Raw genomic sequence first — 15,164 nt, 5'->3', positions numbered from 1 at the left:
ACCCATGGGTGCCACCATATTTAATCAGGTGACAGTGCCCACCATTGAGTGCCTTCTGAGGTGTTTACTCACTTGTTTACAATGGCCAAGGCAGCCGCAGGCATGGATCAGACAGCCACTCTTTCAGCCACCACAGTGAGCAACGAGTGCACAGATGACACAAGACCTTGGCCAAAGCTTCAGAGACAGTGTAAGTATTGTGCACACTCCCAGCTTGTGCGACAAATTTCTGTAATTTCAGTGGACCTTACGAGGTTAATGTGCATACATCCCCTGTTAATTATCGCGTCTCACCTGTTCATACTCCTTCCAACCATCGTTGCCACGGGACAGATAGTGCATGTCTCTCATTTAAAACCGTATACCCAGCACCTTTTATAATACACCCACATGGCCAGGTGGCCTCCACCACTTTTGAAAAAGCTCAAGCTAGCATGACAAAGAAGATGCGATGTGCACTGATGATGACAGAAAATATTTACGCACGATGAGGAAGATGAGTCGCAGTTGAATACTGCACTCACTGTACACCTTTCATTTGTCCATTCTGTCCGTGCTGCAAGCTTAATAGTGTGCAAGCTTACTAATAGTGTGAAAGCTTAGAAAAAACCTGCTACCTGCTCCGACCACGGCAATTGGTTTCGACTGCGTAATTCTTGTCGCTACCACCAATAAGGTAACTTGGGAAAGGTTTTCCCGATTACCTGCAGCACAGATTGAAATATATTTGTGCACTCGTGGACAAATATATGTTGCAAGTGGCTGATCGATCGCTTGCCTTCTGTTTGAAGTTGCTCGAGTATGTTAGTTGCACTTGTGTGGGGAGGATGTAGCATTGAACCATCTGTCTCATCCCAGATATTCAAGTCTTTGTCACAATTCACACAGTTCACGACGGAGCATGTCTTCCCTCTGCTCTTCCACATTTTAAATAAATATTTCTAGGCGATTCCTGCTTGCTCTCGAATGAGAAGGTGGAGGAGGAAACAACTTTATTAAATAATAGGGAAGGGGAAGGGGGAGCCAGGTCATGGGGGGAGGCTATGTCGGGGCCCAGGGGGCCGCAGCAGTCGCCGTCCATTCTGCCAGCCTGTACTGCGATTCTTGGTCGACACTTCTCAACGCTTTCTCCCATTCCTCAGGCGAGGGGGCTAGCCGCAGGAGCTGTTTTGGGGGCGGGTAGCGGTCGCATCCCCATACAATGTGATCCTGTCCAGCCTGTGCTAAGCCGCAAAACGTACATGCCGAGACGTTGTCATCCATCAGGATGGCCGCTAGTCTCCTGTGGCTGAGCACACTGCACGTTTGAGCTCGGCGCAGGGCCATGGCCTGTTGTCTGTTTAGGCCGCTGCATGGAGGCGGGTAAATCTGTCGTTCCTGTCTTTGCCGATGGAGGCGATCTCCGTAACTTAGTGACAGTGTTTCAGGGTTTTCTAGAGGAGGCTGCCCCTCGGCCCGGTTAGTAGTTGCATGGGCTATGAGGTGGGCAGCTTCGTTGCCGGTGTTTCCCTCGTGGCTAGGGACCCAGAGAAGCCTGATGCTTATCTCCGGCCTCTGTAGTTTTTCTGCTGCAGTTTGGCTTACTTGGCCCGATATGAAGCTTTTGATCGCTGCCATTGAGGCCGATACTATGAAGAGCGTCCCTGCGACTGCGGTTACACTAGCAATGGTGGCCTCTTCCACTTCTAGGATAGACCTCGCTGCGATTTCCTTGGTTCGGAGAATCTGCCCCGTTCCGTCCGCAGCCGCTATCGCATATGTGCCATTCCCCACAGGTGAGATGTCCACATACACGGCTGGTTTGGCTGCTAGAGTCTTCTTAAAGGATTTCACATGTGCGCGTCGGCGCTTCTTGTTGTGTTCTCCCATGTTCTTCGGGGGTGGTGGAATGACCAGTTTGTTCCTAATGTCTCTCGGAATTTTCGCTCTCTTGGTGGTTCCTGTGTGGGGGGGCAGATTCAGGAGTTGTAGGATCTCATGCCCTTGCTGTGTGCATGACAGCCTCCACCACTGCGCCGCTCTCTGCGCTTCCACGATTTCGGTGATGGTGTTATGGAGTCCTAATTGCATCAGTCTTTTGTTGCTTGCCCATGTAGGAAGTCCGGCGGCTACTCTGCAGACTGAACGAAAAAAAGTGTCGATCTTTCGTAGTTGAAGGAAAGGGCATTTGTATGCTATCCTGCAGACGAAGCAAGCCTGGATTAGCCTGCATGCCTCTTTCTTTTGGAGTCCAAACTTGCAGCCAGTAATACATCGCAGCATCCAATTATCTGGTGAGAGGTGCTTGCCAGTCTCTTCATAGTTCCTTTGCACGAGTTCTTTTCCTCTAGAAAGAGCCCCAGTACTCTTATGGCGGCGACCTGGGGTACTACTTCTTTATTGACTACAATTTGCAGTGTAGTTTTGATTGCCTGCATTGTTTTGCCAGCAATAAACAGTTCTGACTAGGTAGAGGAGCATTTGAGGCTGCTGCCGGCCACGTAGGCTTGTATCGTGTCGGCTGCTGTTTGCAATGCCTGTTTGATGACCCGGGCATTGCCTTGCCTTGTCCAAATGGTAACATAGTCCACATACATGGCATGGCGGATGAGCGGGATCCGCCATGCCATGCCTTTGGGTAGGTTCCTCATTGCACAGCTGAAAAGAAAAGGAGATAGTACTGCACCCTGAGGTGTACCCCTAGCGCCGAGACTGATCTGAGGGCTGTTGATATCTACAATGTTGAAGGTGGCTGTCCGGTCACGAAGAAAGGCAATGATGTATCTGCGCGCCCGTGCCCCAACATTCATGTCTGATAGGTTTCCGAGTATGGCCTTGTGTCTGACGTTATCGAACGCCTTGTGCACATCGAGCCTTACGATCGTGCGCACTGCCCCCTGGATTCCGGCATCCACAACGTGCCTTTTGAGCATCCACATGATGTCTTGCGTAGACACAGCTGGCCGAAAGCCAAAGAGGGTGGGTGGGAATAATTGGTGTTCCTCTACATGCTCGGCGAGGCGTGTTAAAACCACATGCTCTATTGCTTTGCCCAGACATGACGTAAGTGAGACAGGGTGGAGATTCTCCAGTTGCAGCATTTTTTCAGGTTTGTTCAATGGCAGCGGGCCTGTGGCGGGCCCTTGTGCATGGTGTGCTGACTGCTAGCTGTAAAAGGTATAGCTTCTCCGAGCCTGAAAACGTGCCTATATATGAAAATTACTTACTGCAAACTGTTAGAAATGTTTCACTGAACTAGAACTTCCTTCTAACAACGCACACCTCTTCTTTATAACTGTGTCGCGATAGCGATTAGGCAGTTAACGAATTACAAGCAATGAAATTCACACCTTGGTCAGCTGCCCAGGTCCCTCTTTCCAGGCTGTGATTGGAATAGGGTCGTTCTTGAAGGTTCTAATCGGTGTCCTGTCCCCGTGTCTGTACACCTGCGATTTGAAAAACGACAAGATGTTAGAAAGCTTTAGCCCCCGATATCCGACACACTTTCACATTTCGGTTGTTTTCCGTTGTTCTATGTGCCCATGGCGCTTACATCGCACGATATATCTAGCTTTGCTGGTCCGCGCAACAGATAGCAGTCAACGTCCTCTCAGAAATGAAGCCGGCTGGATGCCAGCCAAATGCACTCACTCCTCCTGCGCGCCCAGAATGGATGAACACATGCTGCTTACCACTTGAAGCAAAACGAGCGAACTGTCGGTGTTCTGGCCCACTACTTGCTGACGTGTAGTAGTCGCAATGAACGCGAAGACGAGCGTAAAAGCCACCTTCACCGTCATGGTTCTGCAAGCAGCTGAGTTCACTCAGGCATGTTAATAAGCGAACGCGGAAAAATTCACTAAGTAATTCGGCTACCGTTACGATAAAGAGCACATGAGTCTCAATTGACGATGGGGCAACCGCGCTATCATTTTATCGCATTATTATGTATCGTACACTCAAGCAGGAAATGTTCGCGCATGCACAGCCACGTTCAACAACAGCTGAGCCAACCGCGCGCTTGCTCCCTTTTGTCGTACGTAGACTCTAGTCGTACGTAAATAGATGACATGGTGGTGGAGGTGGAGCCTACGAAGCGTCAGCCGTGATTGGGGGATGTCACATGACCGTGCGGGGTGGTCGGTTGGTGCCGGCCGTGTGTGTGTTGTGTTCGCTGTCGTTGAGCTGTGTGAGGTATGTGCGCTACCTTTAGATTTCAGCGATGACTAGTTGGTCGTAAAGTCAAACTTTGACGAGCAATCGTTACGATGCTAATGTAACGCCTTGTTGGATACACAGTTGGCTGCGCCCGTAGCCCAACCGCCGCTGTTTCAGGTACGCACATGAGTACAGTCAATGGTACAGTACACTGTACTACACATGAGTCTGCACCAACGTTGCTCTGCCCGTTGGATTTCATTCTGTAAAACGCGGCGTGTTTTCTCCCTCGCGAAAACGAGTGAATGAAGTTAGTCAATCCTGATCATACCTTCGTGTGTGTGGTTCGCACGACTGTATTGCTGCGGGATTCCTAATTGATGTGTATGACCTATTGTCCATTTCGTCTTTCGCTTGCAGCTAGTAGGTTCCGCAGGTTTCAGTCGACATGCTGTCGAGCCTCTTAAAGGAGCATCAACAGCGGCAGCACTTGAGGAGGGAAGAACAAGGTGTGCAAAGATCGCCGAGTGTCAATTCCGCCTGATGAAACAACGCAGCTTTTCCATTTTGCAGAGCGAAAGAAAAAGGAAGCCACAGCTGCTGCAAGCGCGTTGACATCGGCGATGGTAGATCATCTTAACGTCGGGTGAGCGTTTGGAACGATTTAATTTGTCGAGTGAATCCTGCATTCGTCATACGGCTGCACTAAGAATTTCAAACGTCTCTTAACTAATTTGTAGAGTGGCACAAGCCTACTTGAACCAGAGGAAACTTGATGCCGAGGCCAAACAGCTGCATACTAATGCCACCAACTTCAGCAAGCAAGCAGCCAATTGGCTCCATTTGGTAGACAACTTCAACCATGCGCTGAAGGTAAGTTATGTGCCCCCTTGGCCACACTGGATTGAACAGGAAATTACCAAGTGTGAGCAAACAAGACATATTCAAGAAACTCCCAACCGGTACTGCATCAAAGACCGAATCAACTGTGTGCATAAAGTGGACAATCCCGTTGAAATCCTATTACTTAATGTGAAGGGATCACCATCTTGAACTCATATTCTTGTAATAATGAACAATTAGACCAGTCTGTGTGCTCACCTCCATTAGCCATTAATGCAACCTATTTCAAAGTAGCTCAGCAATGAAAGGAGGCGACACTTATGTTTCCTATGCTTAAAAAGCTTGCCAAATATTTTATTTTATTTTATTTGTACATACTACAGCCCCATAGGAGGGCTATTGCAGGAGTGGATAAAAACAGTGGTGAACAAAAAATAAAGTGAAAGCAACAAGGACACAACATTTATGTGACAGTCAAAGAACTGGAAAATCATTTTCATCGATTCTTTAAAGCAGCAAAACAGCGAAATGCATACACATAAAGTATAAACTAAGTAGTTACATACTGGTTTAAGTAGTTACACGGTCTTGCGTACTGACGAGGGAAGCTGGGTCCAAGACTTTTAAGCGTTGTGTTGTTGATGTTATTGACCAAGAGCATGCTCCTATTAGGCCATCCGATGATGTCACATATAAATTGGGATATGGCGCGACGATAGCACTACTATCGCACTTGCCAAAGCTGTCACACGGGGAGGTGACGGAGCAGTTCGGACGCAGACCATCATACGCAGGCACAGGCTGTAGCTACAAATGCAGCGCATGGTCAATGGACCCATCCATTTCGGAGAACCTCGAAGAAAAGCCAGTGTTGAAGATTCCAGGTGAACAGTAAAAAAACTGCACAAGAAACAAGACGCGATGAAGCATCCTGTCGGTGCTGCTGCGGCCTTGCCCACTTTTTGATGCATATTATTGTTTCATAGCATAGTGTTGGTTTATTTCTGCAACATCAGGACTATGAAGAGTACACTTAACCAAGTAGAGAACTATATTTTAAGTTCACATTTCTAAGGACCACATATGGCACGTCATTCTAGTATCTGCAACCTGCAAGAATTATTGGCAGCACGCTCATGTGCTCTGCAGTCTACCTATATTAATGCTCACACTAAAGCATCTGCCATATTTGCATGATTCTACCACCCCACCGATTGTAACGTGCAGTTATATTACCACCCAAATGTAGAAAAAAATTTAAAAATAACTTTTTGCCGATTCTACCGTGCAAATCAAGTAACGAAACCCAAGTAGACGCATACCGTGTTGCATGTAACATACAAAGACATGCACACAGCTCAATTTTAGCAATTAGTCACAATTGGAGTTCAATGACATCTCCTTTTCGCTATCTACCGACCACAGAAAGTAATTTCCAGTTTCATTTAATGCGTTAGAAATGCCGCACTTATTGAAGGCTTGCGCAAACGCTGTCTGCGAGAGGGCATTCCATGCACCATGGAGCCACCTTGCGATGTCTGATTACGTAAGGTGAAATCCTCATGCATTAACGTAAGGCAAGAATGAAGTACCCACCTCCTGACAAATCACTCAAGAAGTGGCAATTATTACAGACATTTGCATTCCCCACACCCTCGCTGTACAGTCTCATCTACCCAGATGTTTACACGTCACAATGAAAAGTGTGCGGGGTGGCTTGCGCCGACTTCAACCACATAATCTGGGTATGTCCAGTAGCAACACACTGTTAAACACAGCACCAACCCTACATTTAACATCACCACAGCCGAGCAGTGGGAGGATCTACTGCTCAGAGTATGCCTGGAGAACCAACTCTGGGCAGTCCAGCTGGCCGCTGCCTGAGGAAGGGGAGCTCCAGTGGGGCTAGTCTCCCGGCCCCCACTCCCCTTGACACCAGCATGGACATTCAATAAAATTTTCTCTCGCTCTCTCCCCCCGAGTGTCGCTTTCTTTAGACGACCTGTTCAATGGTAGTGCAGCTAGCTACCTTGCATTGAACTTTTTTTTTTAGTAAGAATCGGTCTCGTTTTTGATTTTGAGTGAAATTAGTTATGATTGTAACGCGCAAGCAGATTTGAACGCACCTTTTATTTAAAAAAAGGTGTGCGTCAGAATTTTGCAACTATGGTACCCTCACATGCTCATTTACAGGAGGATGCTTCAATGCAATGTTATGTTCGCCGTGGAAAAATGCTGCGAGTCAGCACAAACTGTAGTGCTCTTTCAGAAGAGTTTATTAGTTGTTCAGAACGCTTTAAGTGCCATGCCCGAGTATACTTGTTTGGCTGCTAGTGCACAGCCCTGGCTGAGCCTGAGATAATTTGTGAGTGTGAAGCATCCGTTAAATATGAAAACTTGTTGCGCCATCTATTGAAAAGTTGGTTAAACTAAAATTTTTTGGTAGGTTTTGCTTGTATGCGAAAGATGACGTGACAAAACATACTGACCGTCACTGTTGCCATAAGCCGAAACGTTTTTTTTTTAATGCAGAAATTCAAAAACATCTAATGAACTGAGATTGAGAGGCCTTTGTTGTCGATTACAAGGTGTCTTCAACGGACGATGACATCAGTGAAGAGGCAGTGTTGCTTTTGGGACACCAATTCTAATCAAAATGATTGCCACACATTATTTTTCCTTTTTAAAATAAACAGAAATTAAATGTTCTGCGACATATAGACAAATAGCCTGCTAATACCTGCTAAAAAGTCCACTAATGTGTTCCTTACAAATTCAATTTGTTGCATGCCAGACAAACGCGTGGAACCCTAAGGGTTAATGCAAGCTTACATATTTATGCGAAAAATATGTAATATGCTTATTTGGCATGCAGGAACTTGGCGACATTGAAAACTGGGCAAAAAGCATCGAAGCAGACATGCGGACAGTGTCCAGTGCTTTGGAGTATGCTTACAAAGGTGATTAGCACTTGTGCTTCGTATAGATATTTGCAACTGCTTACCATCTTCCTTTCCCCTAAGTCATTTCAATGTCTTTTTTTCTAGTGGGTCAGCAGGGATCCTGAACTTGTGCAATTTGCCTCCATGCCAGTTAGTGCATGCAGGTAAGCTGTTCACACACTTGTTCAATAAAGAAAAATCCTTAACAGATGTATGCCAATCTGACAACTAATGCATCAAGGACAGCGAAGCTGTATAAGCTACTTCTCACAGCCTTGCTCGAATTTAGTTTTAGTATGGTTGTGGCTGTCTGTTCTTGGTGAAGGCTCCCACACAAGACTGCATTGCAGCACTGTGGAGACGGCTTTTACTGCCGCAGCCGCACAAATTCCTAGCTGACTTCTAATGTGGAGCTGGTATAATGTGGCACGAGAACAAAAAAATTATGGGTTGCTGGCAAAAAAAGTGTTTATAAGTTGTCAATTCAAATGAGATATGCATGGTAAATTTTATTTTATAATTATTGATCAATTGCTTCAAAAGAAAATTCGGGGCTTTGACACGTTGTGTTGCATTTACATTTGATATCGACCAGGCTGTTGTACACCAGCCTTCACCACTGTACAAAAAATGTTGTGGAACTCCCTTTAACAGCTTCGCTGTGAAAAAGACCTCAATAGACTAGAAATTCTTCCTCCGCATCTTCCTAGAAGACGAAGTTCTTCCTCCGGCAAGTGGGATCCACACAATTTTTTTGTGTCAAGGTTTCCTGGTCTTTAGCCTCTTATAACCTTTTGTGGCAATAGACTGATTTCACTATGCTGGAAAGCATGCTGGTAGTAGTCTTCAGTGATGCTACTGGCCCAGCCCATTTCGGAGCAGAGCAGGCTCGGATTTCTCACATTTTTCTGAAATGTAGCAGGATGTAGCCGAGTTTGCCACTTGGCGCGATTGGCGCATTTGTAGCATCATCGAGTCCTTTACAGGCTGAAGGCAAAGTATGTCAACAAGCACATCGCTTGTGCCATGACAAATTCACTTAGACCTCGAGATCAGAAGGCAGTGGAAAAAAATTACGGGGGAACCCATCTATGATGAAGTTATGCAAGAGCATTTGCAAAACACCAATGTACAGTTGATTCAACGTCTCTCACATCATTGTTCACTTTATCTGTTGTGCCCCCAGAGAGCAATCATGAAATGGTGCATGCTGAAGTGCAATACGTAAAATTCTGTGCCTCTTGTCGACTGTTAACCTGACGCCAAGGATGGTTACTCATCATGCTGCAGATCCAAGTTTCGTTCCTCACAGACGACTAAATTTTTTCAAATTATTTTTTAAGCGGTCATAGTTTCTAGGCAGTCAGTTGCCCAGTCAAGCCAAAGTGGGTGGGGGTAGGCAAAGAATGCTCGTGCATTAAAATATTCTACAATAGGAGTAGGGTTGAGAAGATACCCCCTCCTCCCACGTCCCCTGCCCTTAAACTTAACTGCAAAAGTTTACAATGACATTCCGACACAAAAATGACACAAGAAAACTACATCAATGAAACATTCAAAATTTTGTGTGGTGAAAGGCAGCCAGATGACGGTGGCAAAATGGAAAGAATGGACAGACAGATAACCAAGTATCAAGCTTTAAATGCTGTTGCAGTAGGACACTGCAAGCCATACCAAGTCTAAGCTAGGGTGCTGCACTTTCAAAGTTGTAGTACATACATCAAAGACCATTATTTGACTTGGGCAGGAGGAGCAGCGCTACATGCCGTGGACTGGTTCAGTCAAGATAAAAGTTAAAAGAGGGGTTGGTGCTCAGCTGAAAAACACAATGTGGCATGGCATGTATTGTGCGGTATAGCTGTTTGTAGAGAGAAAAACATTCGTTGCAATGTCTTGCCCGTATCGCCATTCTATATACGCAATCGTTGATCATGAGGGTGCTGGTGTATTTGCGCCACTTCACCACTTGTACTATTTGAAGTTGTGCAAATTAGTGTTCTTGGTTAAGTATTCTACGATCTTCTCTTAGGCATGTGGAGTAGCTTGTGATGGAATTATTGGAAAACTGCAATTTCAACACTGCCACATTGAAGTCGCCCTTGATGTCATTTTATGTTTAAGATTAACCTCTTGTATCTGAATTTTTCGTACTTGAAAGTGTTTGCAGGTGTGGCAAGACTGTTCAGAAATACTTTTCACATAATTTGCTGCAAAACTGTGCAGTTTGTAAGCTTGCTTGGGACAGTTTAAATGGGCATCTACCACAAATGCCCTATATTCTTGCTACATCTTGTTTTTGTATGGAAATCAAACTATCTGACATTTATGGCAGCTTCGATTATCACTTGGCATTGCAGAAGTGGATCTTCAAATTATTGCGCCTGATTTTAGTGTTAGCCTTATTGGAAACTGCCAAGTTATTTTTCAAATTATGCTGATATGTTCCCAGTCAATCATACATTCATCAGAATCTGCATTTCTCTCATTTATGCAGGGGCATGGAATAGATACGTAGCACAATTGTGAAAACTTACTTCTATTCTGTACGTTCACCATAGCTTTCCACTGGATTTTTATTTTGGGTCAAACACAGTGAGTGTAATGATTAGCACAGTTTTTTTTTTTTTCTTTTTAGTGTGGACATATCTTTACATTCCATCAGTTTTGCTTGCACCTGGAAAGCTGGGAAGGCTCTTTTGTTTCTCTCTTGCTGCCTTTAAGAAATGACATCACAGTGCAAAATGTTTTGTTAACTCATTTTAATGTTCTGTTGAAACACTTTTTTTTTTCATTACATGCGGGCCTACTCAGTTTTTTTTTTCTTTTTTTTTTACTAGACATAGCCCAGTATATCAACCTGCCAAAATGTCACATCTCGAGGCTCGTAAAATGTCCAGAAACTGCAGCAACTAACCTCTTGTGTCTTGCATGGTTTCTTTCAGAGCTTGTCAACCAGTCACCTTTCCCAAACCGACAATGAGCTTGTGGACATCTACCTGACTAAACAGTCAGCTCTTTGTGAGCAATGGCACAATAAAAATTATGTGAAAATTTTGCATTCTCAGTTCTTTTGCGATGGTCTGTGATGAAGTGCATGATTATGAAAGGATATGTGTCTCAGACTTAGGGCCATCTTGCAGCATGGTGTTATGCAATCAGCACAGATGTGATAGTTCCACAATATTCCATCCCTTTGTTTCAACCAGACCGACATTTATATAGGTTGTCATGCTGAAGACCATAAAAACTTCGGCTGAAAATGCAGTCCTGCACACAGATCACATTGTGACCAGTCCCCAAAACTCATGGCCTGGGCCAAATATGAAGTTCACTCGAGTTGCACGAAGGTTAAATAACGAGGTATCTGCTTCCAGCTTGCCTTGACAGGGACAAGAAGAGAGCCCATATGGGAGAGTGCAAGTGTGATTATGAGGTCGGGCATCTGCATGGAAACCTTTCAAATGCATCATGGTTGAAGTGGTTCATGCACAAATCGGCACAATGACTGAAAATGGGTGGCTGGCGAGGTCTGCCTGGACAGAAGCCACAGCGTCCAGAACTGTGTCCCGTTGGGCAGCACACCTTTCGTGGGAAGGACACACAAGCGCGGCCAATGGCATCTCGGCACAGCTTCACCGGTATGGGGTGCTGCTGCAGCAGTCTCCGGAGGTGGTGCGGTAAGGGCAGCAAAGCTGGACATGCCAATGGCGCACATTCGGGCGTGTGCTGAGCTGCCAACCTTTTCAGCAAACTTCTCATTCAATGCCGTCAAGCTCAAGCTCCTCTATCTGTGCCTCAATCTCGCCCTGGCGTGCTACTTTCTCAAGTTGCTCAGGTTCAGGGTTGGCTAGGTCGCCAGACTCTATCCTCCTCTTCAGCTGCTCTATGTCTCGCAGCTTCTTGCGCAAGTTGCGCAGTTTCTTGGCAGGGTCAGCGCAAGCAGATGGTGGCTGCGTTGGCTCTTCTAACTTGACCTGCGACTCCAGAGATGTTGCCAGCTGCTCCACGGCAGCTTCAGAAGCCTCGGCACATTTGCCAGTAGCCTTCTTTTTCTTCTTCTTCTTTTTGGCTGCTTCTGGCTGCTGCTGTGCCGCTTGTTTAGCTTCATACTCTTCAATCTCTGCTTTTGACAGCCCAACAGGGTACTTGGTCCCAGACTGGCTCTTGGCCCACAATTTTCCTTTGCTCTCATACCTGCACAATGCCAACAAAAGCAACATACTTATACAAGACTATAGTCTTTCTTTCCAGGTAAACTACACAGCACAGTCAAACTTGCAACCTACCAACATAAATAGGTTACACACAATTGTTGCATCTGCAACTACCATAGTTTCTTAACAGGTGCACTGTTGAAAAATGTGTGCAGCCAGTAAATGTGCAGCTAATACAGTAAAGGTTATCTGCACCACGCATTTTGATATACTAATCCTTGGCATGTGCAGGTTCATGATGGATGTCCGGATGTCCTGACTCCCCCCACCTTAAAATTTGTGTGCTCAGCACCGGGCCTACAGCACATGACAAACTCTTGCCCTTCTTCTCAGCTGTTACTGCTCATTTGCTCAGGAGAGACAAGAGAGACTTAATGATTACTGAAGAGAACCTGCCAGCACATAAAAACCTCGTGGTAAAGAAAGCTGGCACGGATGTTGGACTCTGCTCTACCCGCCAAGCTACACAAAACATAGTATAAATCCTGTTTGACTATATTAAGTACTGCCCCTTCACTATCGGGGCGCACAGCCGGCATGCTTACTTTTAAATATTTTTGTTACTTTTACATCCAGCCAAAACTCACGTAGAGCTACATTATTACAGTCTCTATATGCTTCAGGCAATCAGTTCCATCGGGGCCAGCACAGAAGTGACATGCTTGAATGCCAATGCTTCTTTAAAAAAGAAATGTTAGAATGCTCACCTGCGATGCAAATTCATTATTATTATTGATCATAATAATCTGTGCAGTCATTATCATCAATCACCATCTCAAACTCGGACCCCCCTTAAAGAAAGCCTGGATCTATGCGTGAATCTTGGTTATGAAAATCGCAATCCAAGCTGGGCAAACTGAACTTCACTGGCACACATTTTAAATTTGTTCACCAAGCAAGACCATGCATGGTGATGTGAAAACCTGCGCAAGTGTTCATCTACGCATGCCTGTTGGTATTTCTGCGAGAATTCCCAAATGTCACTACACATGTACTGAACCAGGCCAAGGGTAAAGGCGGCCATTTTCTTAAAAATCTGGTTACATGCACCATAAAAGTGCCTGGTAATCTAATTAACTGGCTAGCACCAGTAAACACTATATGCTTTTATTACAAACAGTAATATTTGCTCAGTGTACTTTGCTCAGAGCACTCTCGAGTAGTTATATGCAAATTGATGTTTTCATTTACATTCTTCCACAAACATTTTAAGTTATGCTAATGCAAGCAGAGTAATAAAGTAATGACAGCTTTCATTGTGCAAATTGTTATTGTCACTATACATAAGTGGTAATAAGGACATTTTAAACAGTTCAGAGGTCCCAGGAACCAGCATTTAAAAGTGTGGTGCACATTTGTCTTTCATAAGCTTTATAAAATGCTGTGTTTTACTGGTACTCACAGGGGAACCTCTTCCTGGGGCACATAGCCATCTTTGACACGTCGTGCCTTGCGCCAAGTTCCATCAGGTCTTTGTGTTGCTGGTATATAGGAGCCTGCAAGGTGTGTTTGGCAATTAGAAAGCAATTACAGTGATGACTCCCTCTATAGAGCACAGACAACAATGAAAATACTTGGCAACTACTTCCACAGCCTACGTTCATATCTCGTATGCCCATTTCTTTCAAGAGTTCGTAATTTGCTAAAGATAAGACAACCTCTAAGTGCCTTATACACACTCATTTATCACTATCACGAGTGAACCACTAGTAGAGGGCAGCACATTTCAATAACATTTATCAACTTTGCGTAGAATAACGACGAGGTGTTCAACGATAGACATGAATGGAGCTAAAGAAGTGTGGGAAGGTTGTTTGCACAACATTTCTAAGAATGCAAAATACATTTCTGTGAAGTCTATCCTACGTCTTTTGGACACTCTTGGTGAACACTAAACTCGACGAAACAGGCACAGCGGGCCCAAACTCGTGTCTGCGAGAGGTCATAACCGAGTCGCCTCGCTTTGCCGAATATGAGGAGGAAGCGCTTATTTTTGGCCAGTCGCATGCAGACCTGCCCCTTCGCAAATATTTCCACAGTTATTTTTGAAACCACCGCACTGACACCGAAACGTGCTTTAAGCGCTAGTCGTACTGCAAAAATTTGCTGCATTGTGGTGAAGCAAAGAGAAGACACGAACATGTGCTTTCCCAGTCAGAAATCTCGAGAGCAATTCCTCGCACTCTCGGAGATCAATTATTCGCTGCATGCATGAGGCCAACTGTCCATAAGAGGTTTGATTTGCGCTGGCACTCGCTTGGGAAACAAAAAAAAAAAAAAATGCATGGCTTCGCAGCGAAGGCACAGGCTCTCCTCCGGGGCACCAATCTAGATAACGTTGCAATTTTTTTTTTTTTCACACACAATGTTGCAACATTTTTGGAAAAAAAAAAAAGTAAATACTTCACCCAAAAAGAAAAAAAGATCGCCGTCCTAGGCAAAACGCCGGGTACGCACACGCCGTGTGCCCGCACGGATAAAAAACAAAACAAAAACCGATCGGTGATGCCCGTAAGTTAAAGCCTTAGCCTAATCAGTAGAGTGATATTATAGCACAGATATAATTACCGCACGCAAAGCTTGCAGGCATGCACAATTAATGCAAAGCAAGAATACCTTTCTCATCTGTCGCATACAATGCAGCCATCTCAGTCGACGCCATCGTGATTGTCGTAGCCCCCTGGAGGCCGTTTAGAGCAACGCTCGCAAAGGTTTTATCCATATGGTCCACATGGTTTTATCTACAGTTACAGTGCCTTGCAGTGCCTAGAATGTGCAGAAGAACACTGTAGTTTTATCATTGCAATGTCTTTAACATGGATGCTATAGATCATGGAGGAAGCAAACTCGTTAGATTCTCCTAGCATCTCATAACATGAAGTACCGTAACATGAAGGAAATTCCTCCACGTTATAATGTGCGCTATAATGTGCGTTTCAGCGGACTGACCCTACTGCTGCTAAATAAATATAAGTATTACCGTTCAATGAGTTTTTTGACGAATCGTTAAGGTTGTAAATGAGCACAC

The 15,164-nt window shown here is 45.0% G+C and overlaps 3 protein-coding genes across 6 annotated transcripts in view; 1 reads left to right on the top strand and 2 right to left on the bottom strand.

The window, feature by feature from the left end:
- Positions 1–3,991, bottom strand: part of LOC126542278 (prostatic acid phosphatase-like) — a 51,925-nt gene extending 47,934 nt beyond the window's left edge. Inside the window, exons 1-2 of the mRNA XM_050189283.3 lie at positions 3,672–3,991; positions 3,330–3,425 (exon numbers count right to left, since the gene is read on the bottom strand). Of these exons, the coding sequence (XP_050045240.1) occupies positions 3,330–3,425; positions 3,672–3,779 (204 nt within the window). The 5' untranslated portion in view covers positions 3,780–3,991. The remainder of the gene's footprint in view (positions 1–3,329; positions 3,426–3,671) is intronic.
- Positions 3,992–4,082: 91 nt separating this feature from the next.
- Blos1 (biogenesis of lysosome-related organelles complex 1 subunit 1) lies at positions 4,083–10,973 on the top strand. Of its 4 annotated transcripts, XM_055077135.2 has the most exons (8): positions 4,112–4,173; positions 4,279–4,314; positions 4,558–4,646; positions 4,711–4,783; positions 4,878–5,010; positions 7,856–7,940; positions 8,028–8,086; positions 10,865–10,973. In XM_055077135.2, the coding sequence occupies exons 3-7, from the start codon at positions 4,586–4,588 to the stop codon at positions 8,045–8,047; spliced, it is 372 nt and encodes a 123-aa protein (XP_054933110.1). In that variant the 5' UTR covers positions 4,112–4,173; positions 4,279–4,314; positions 4,558–4,585; the 3' UTR covers positions 8,048–8,086; positions 10,865–10,973. The 4 variants fall into 4 exon arrangements, with proteins under 4 accessions (XP_054933109.1, XP_054933110.1, XP_050045259.1 ...); XM_055077134.2 differs by lacking the exon at positions 4,279–4,314 and having other exon boundaries at positions 4,083–4,173; XM_050189302.3 differs by having other exon boundaries at positions 4,119–4,314.
- Pym (partner of Y14 and mago) lies at positions 10,665–14,859 on the bottom strand. Its single transcript, XM_050189299.2, has 3 exons — positions 14,753–14,859; positions 13,539–13,632; positions 10,665–12,116 (listed from the first exon to the last, which is right to left on the bottom strand). Exons 1-3 carry the CDS (start codon positions 14,856–14,858, stop codon positions 11,678–11,680), a joined length of 639 nt encoding a protein of 212 aa, XP_050045256.2. The 5' UTR covers position 14,859; the 3' UTR covers positions 10,665–11,677.
- Between the last annotated feature and the right edge of the window lie 305 nt (positions 14,860–15,164).

The sequence above is a fragment of the Dermacentor andersoni genome, chromosome 2 (assembly GCF_023375885.2).
Source record: "Dermacentor andersoni chromosome 2, qqDerAnde1_hic_scaffold, whole genome shotgun sequence".
Taxonomy (NCBI): domain Eukaryota; kingdom Metazoa; phylum Arthropoda; class Arachnida; order Ixodida; family Ixodidae; genus Dermacentor; species Dermacentor andersoni.
The sequence above is the reverse complement of the archived record's forward strand: the minus strand, read 5'-3'. Positions and strand labels throughout refer to the sequence as shown.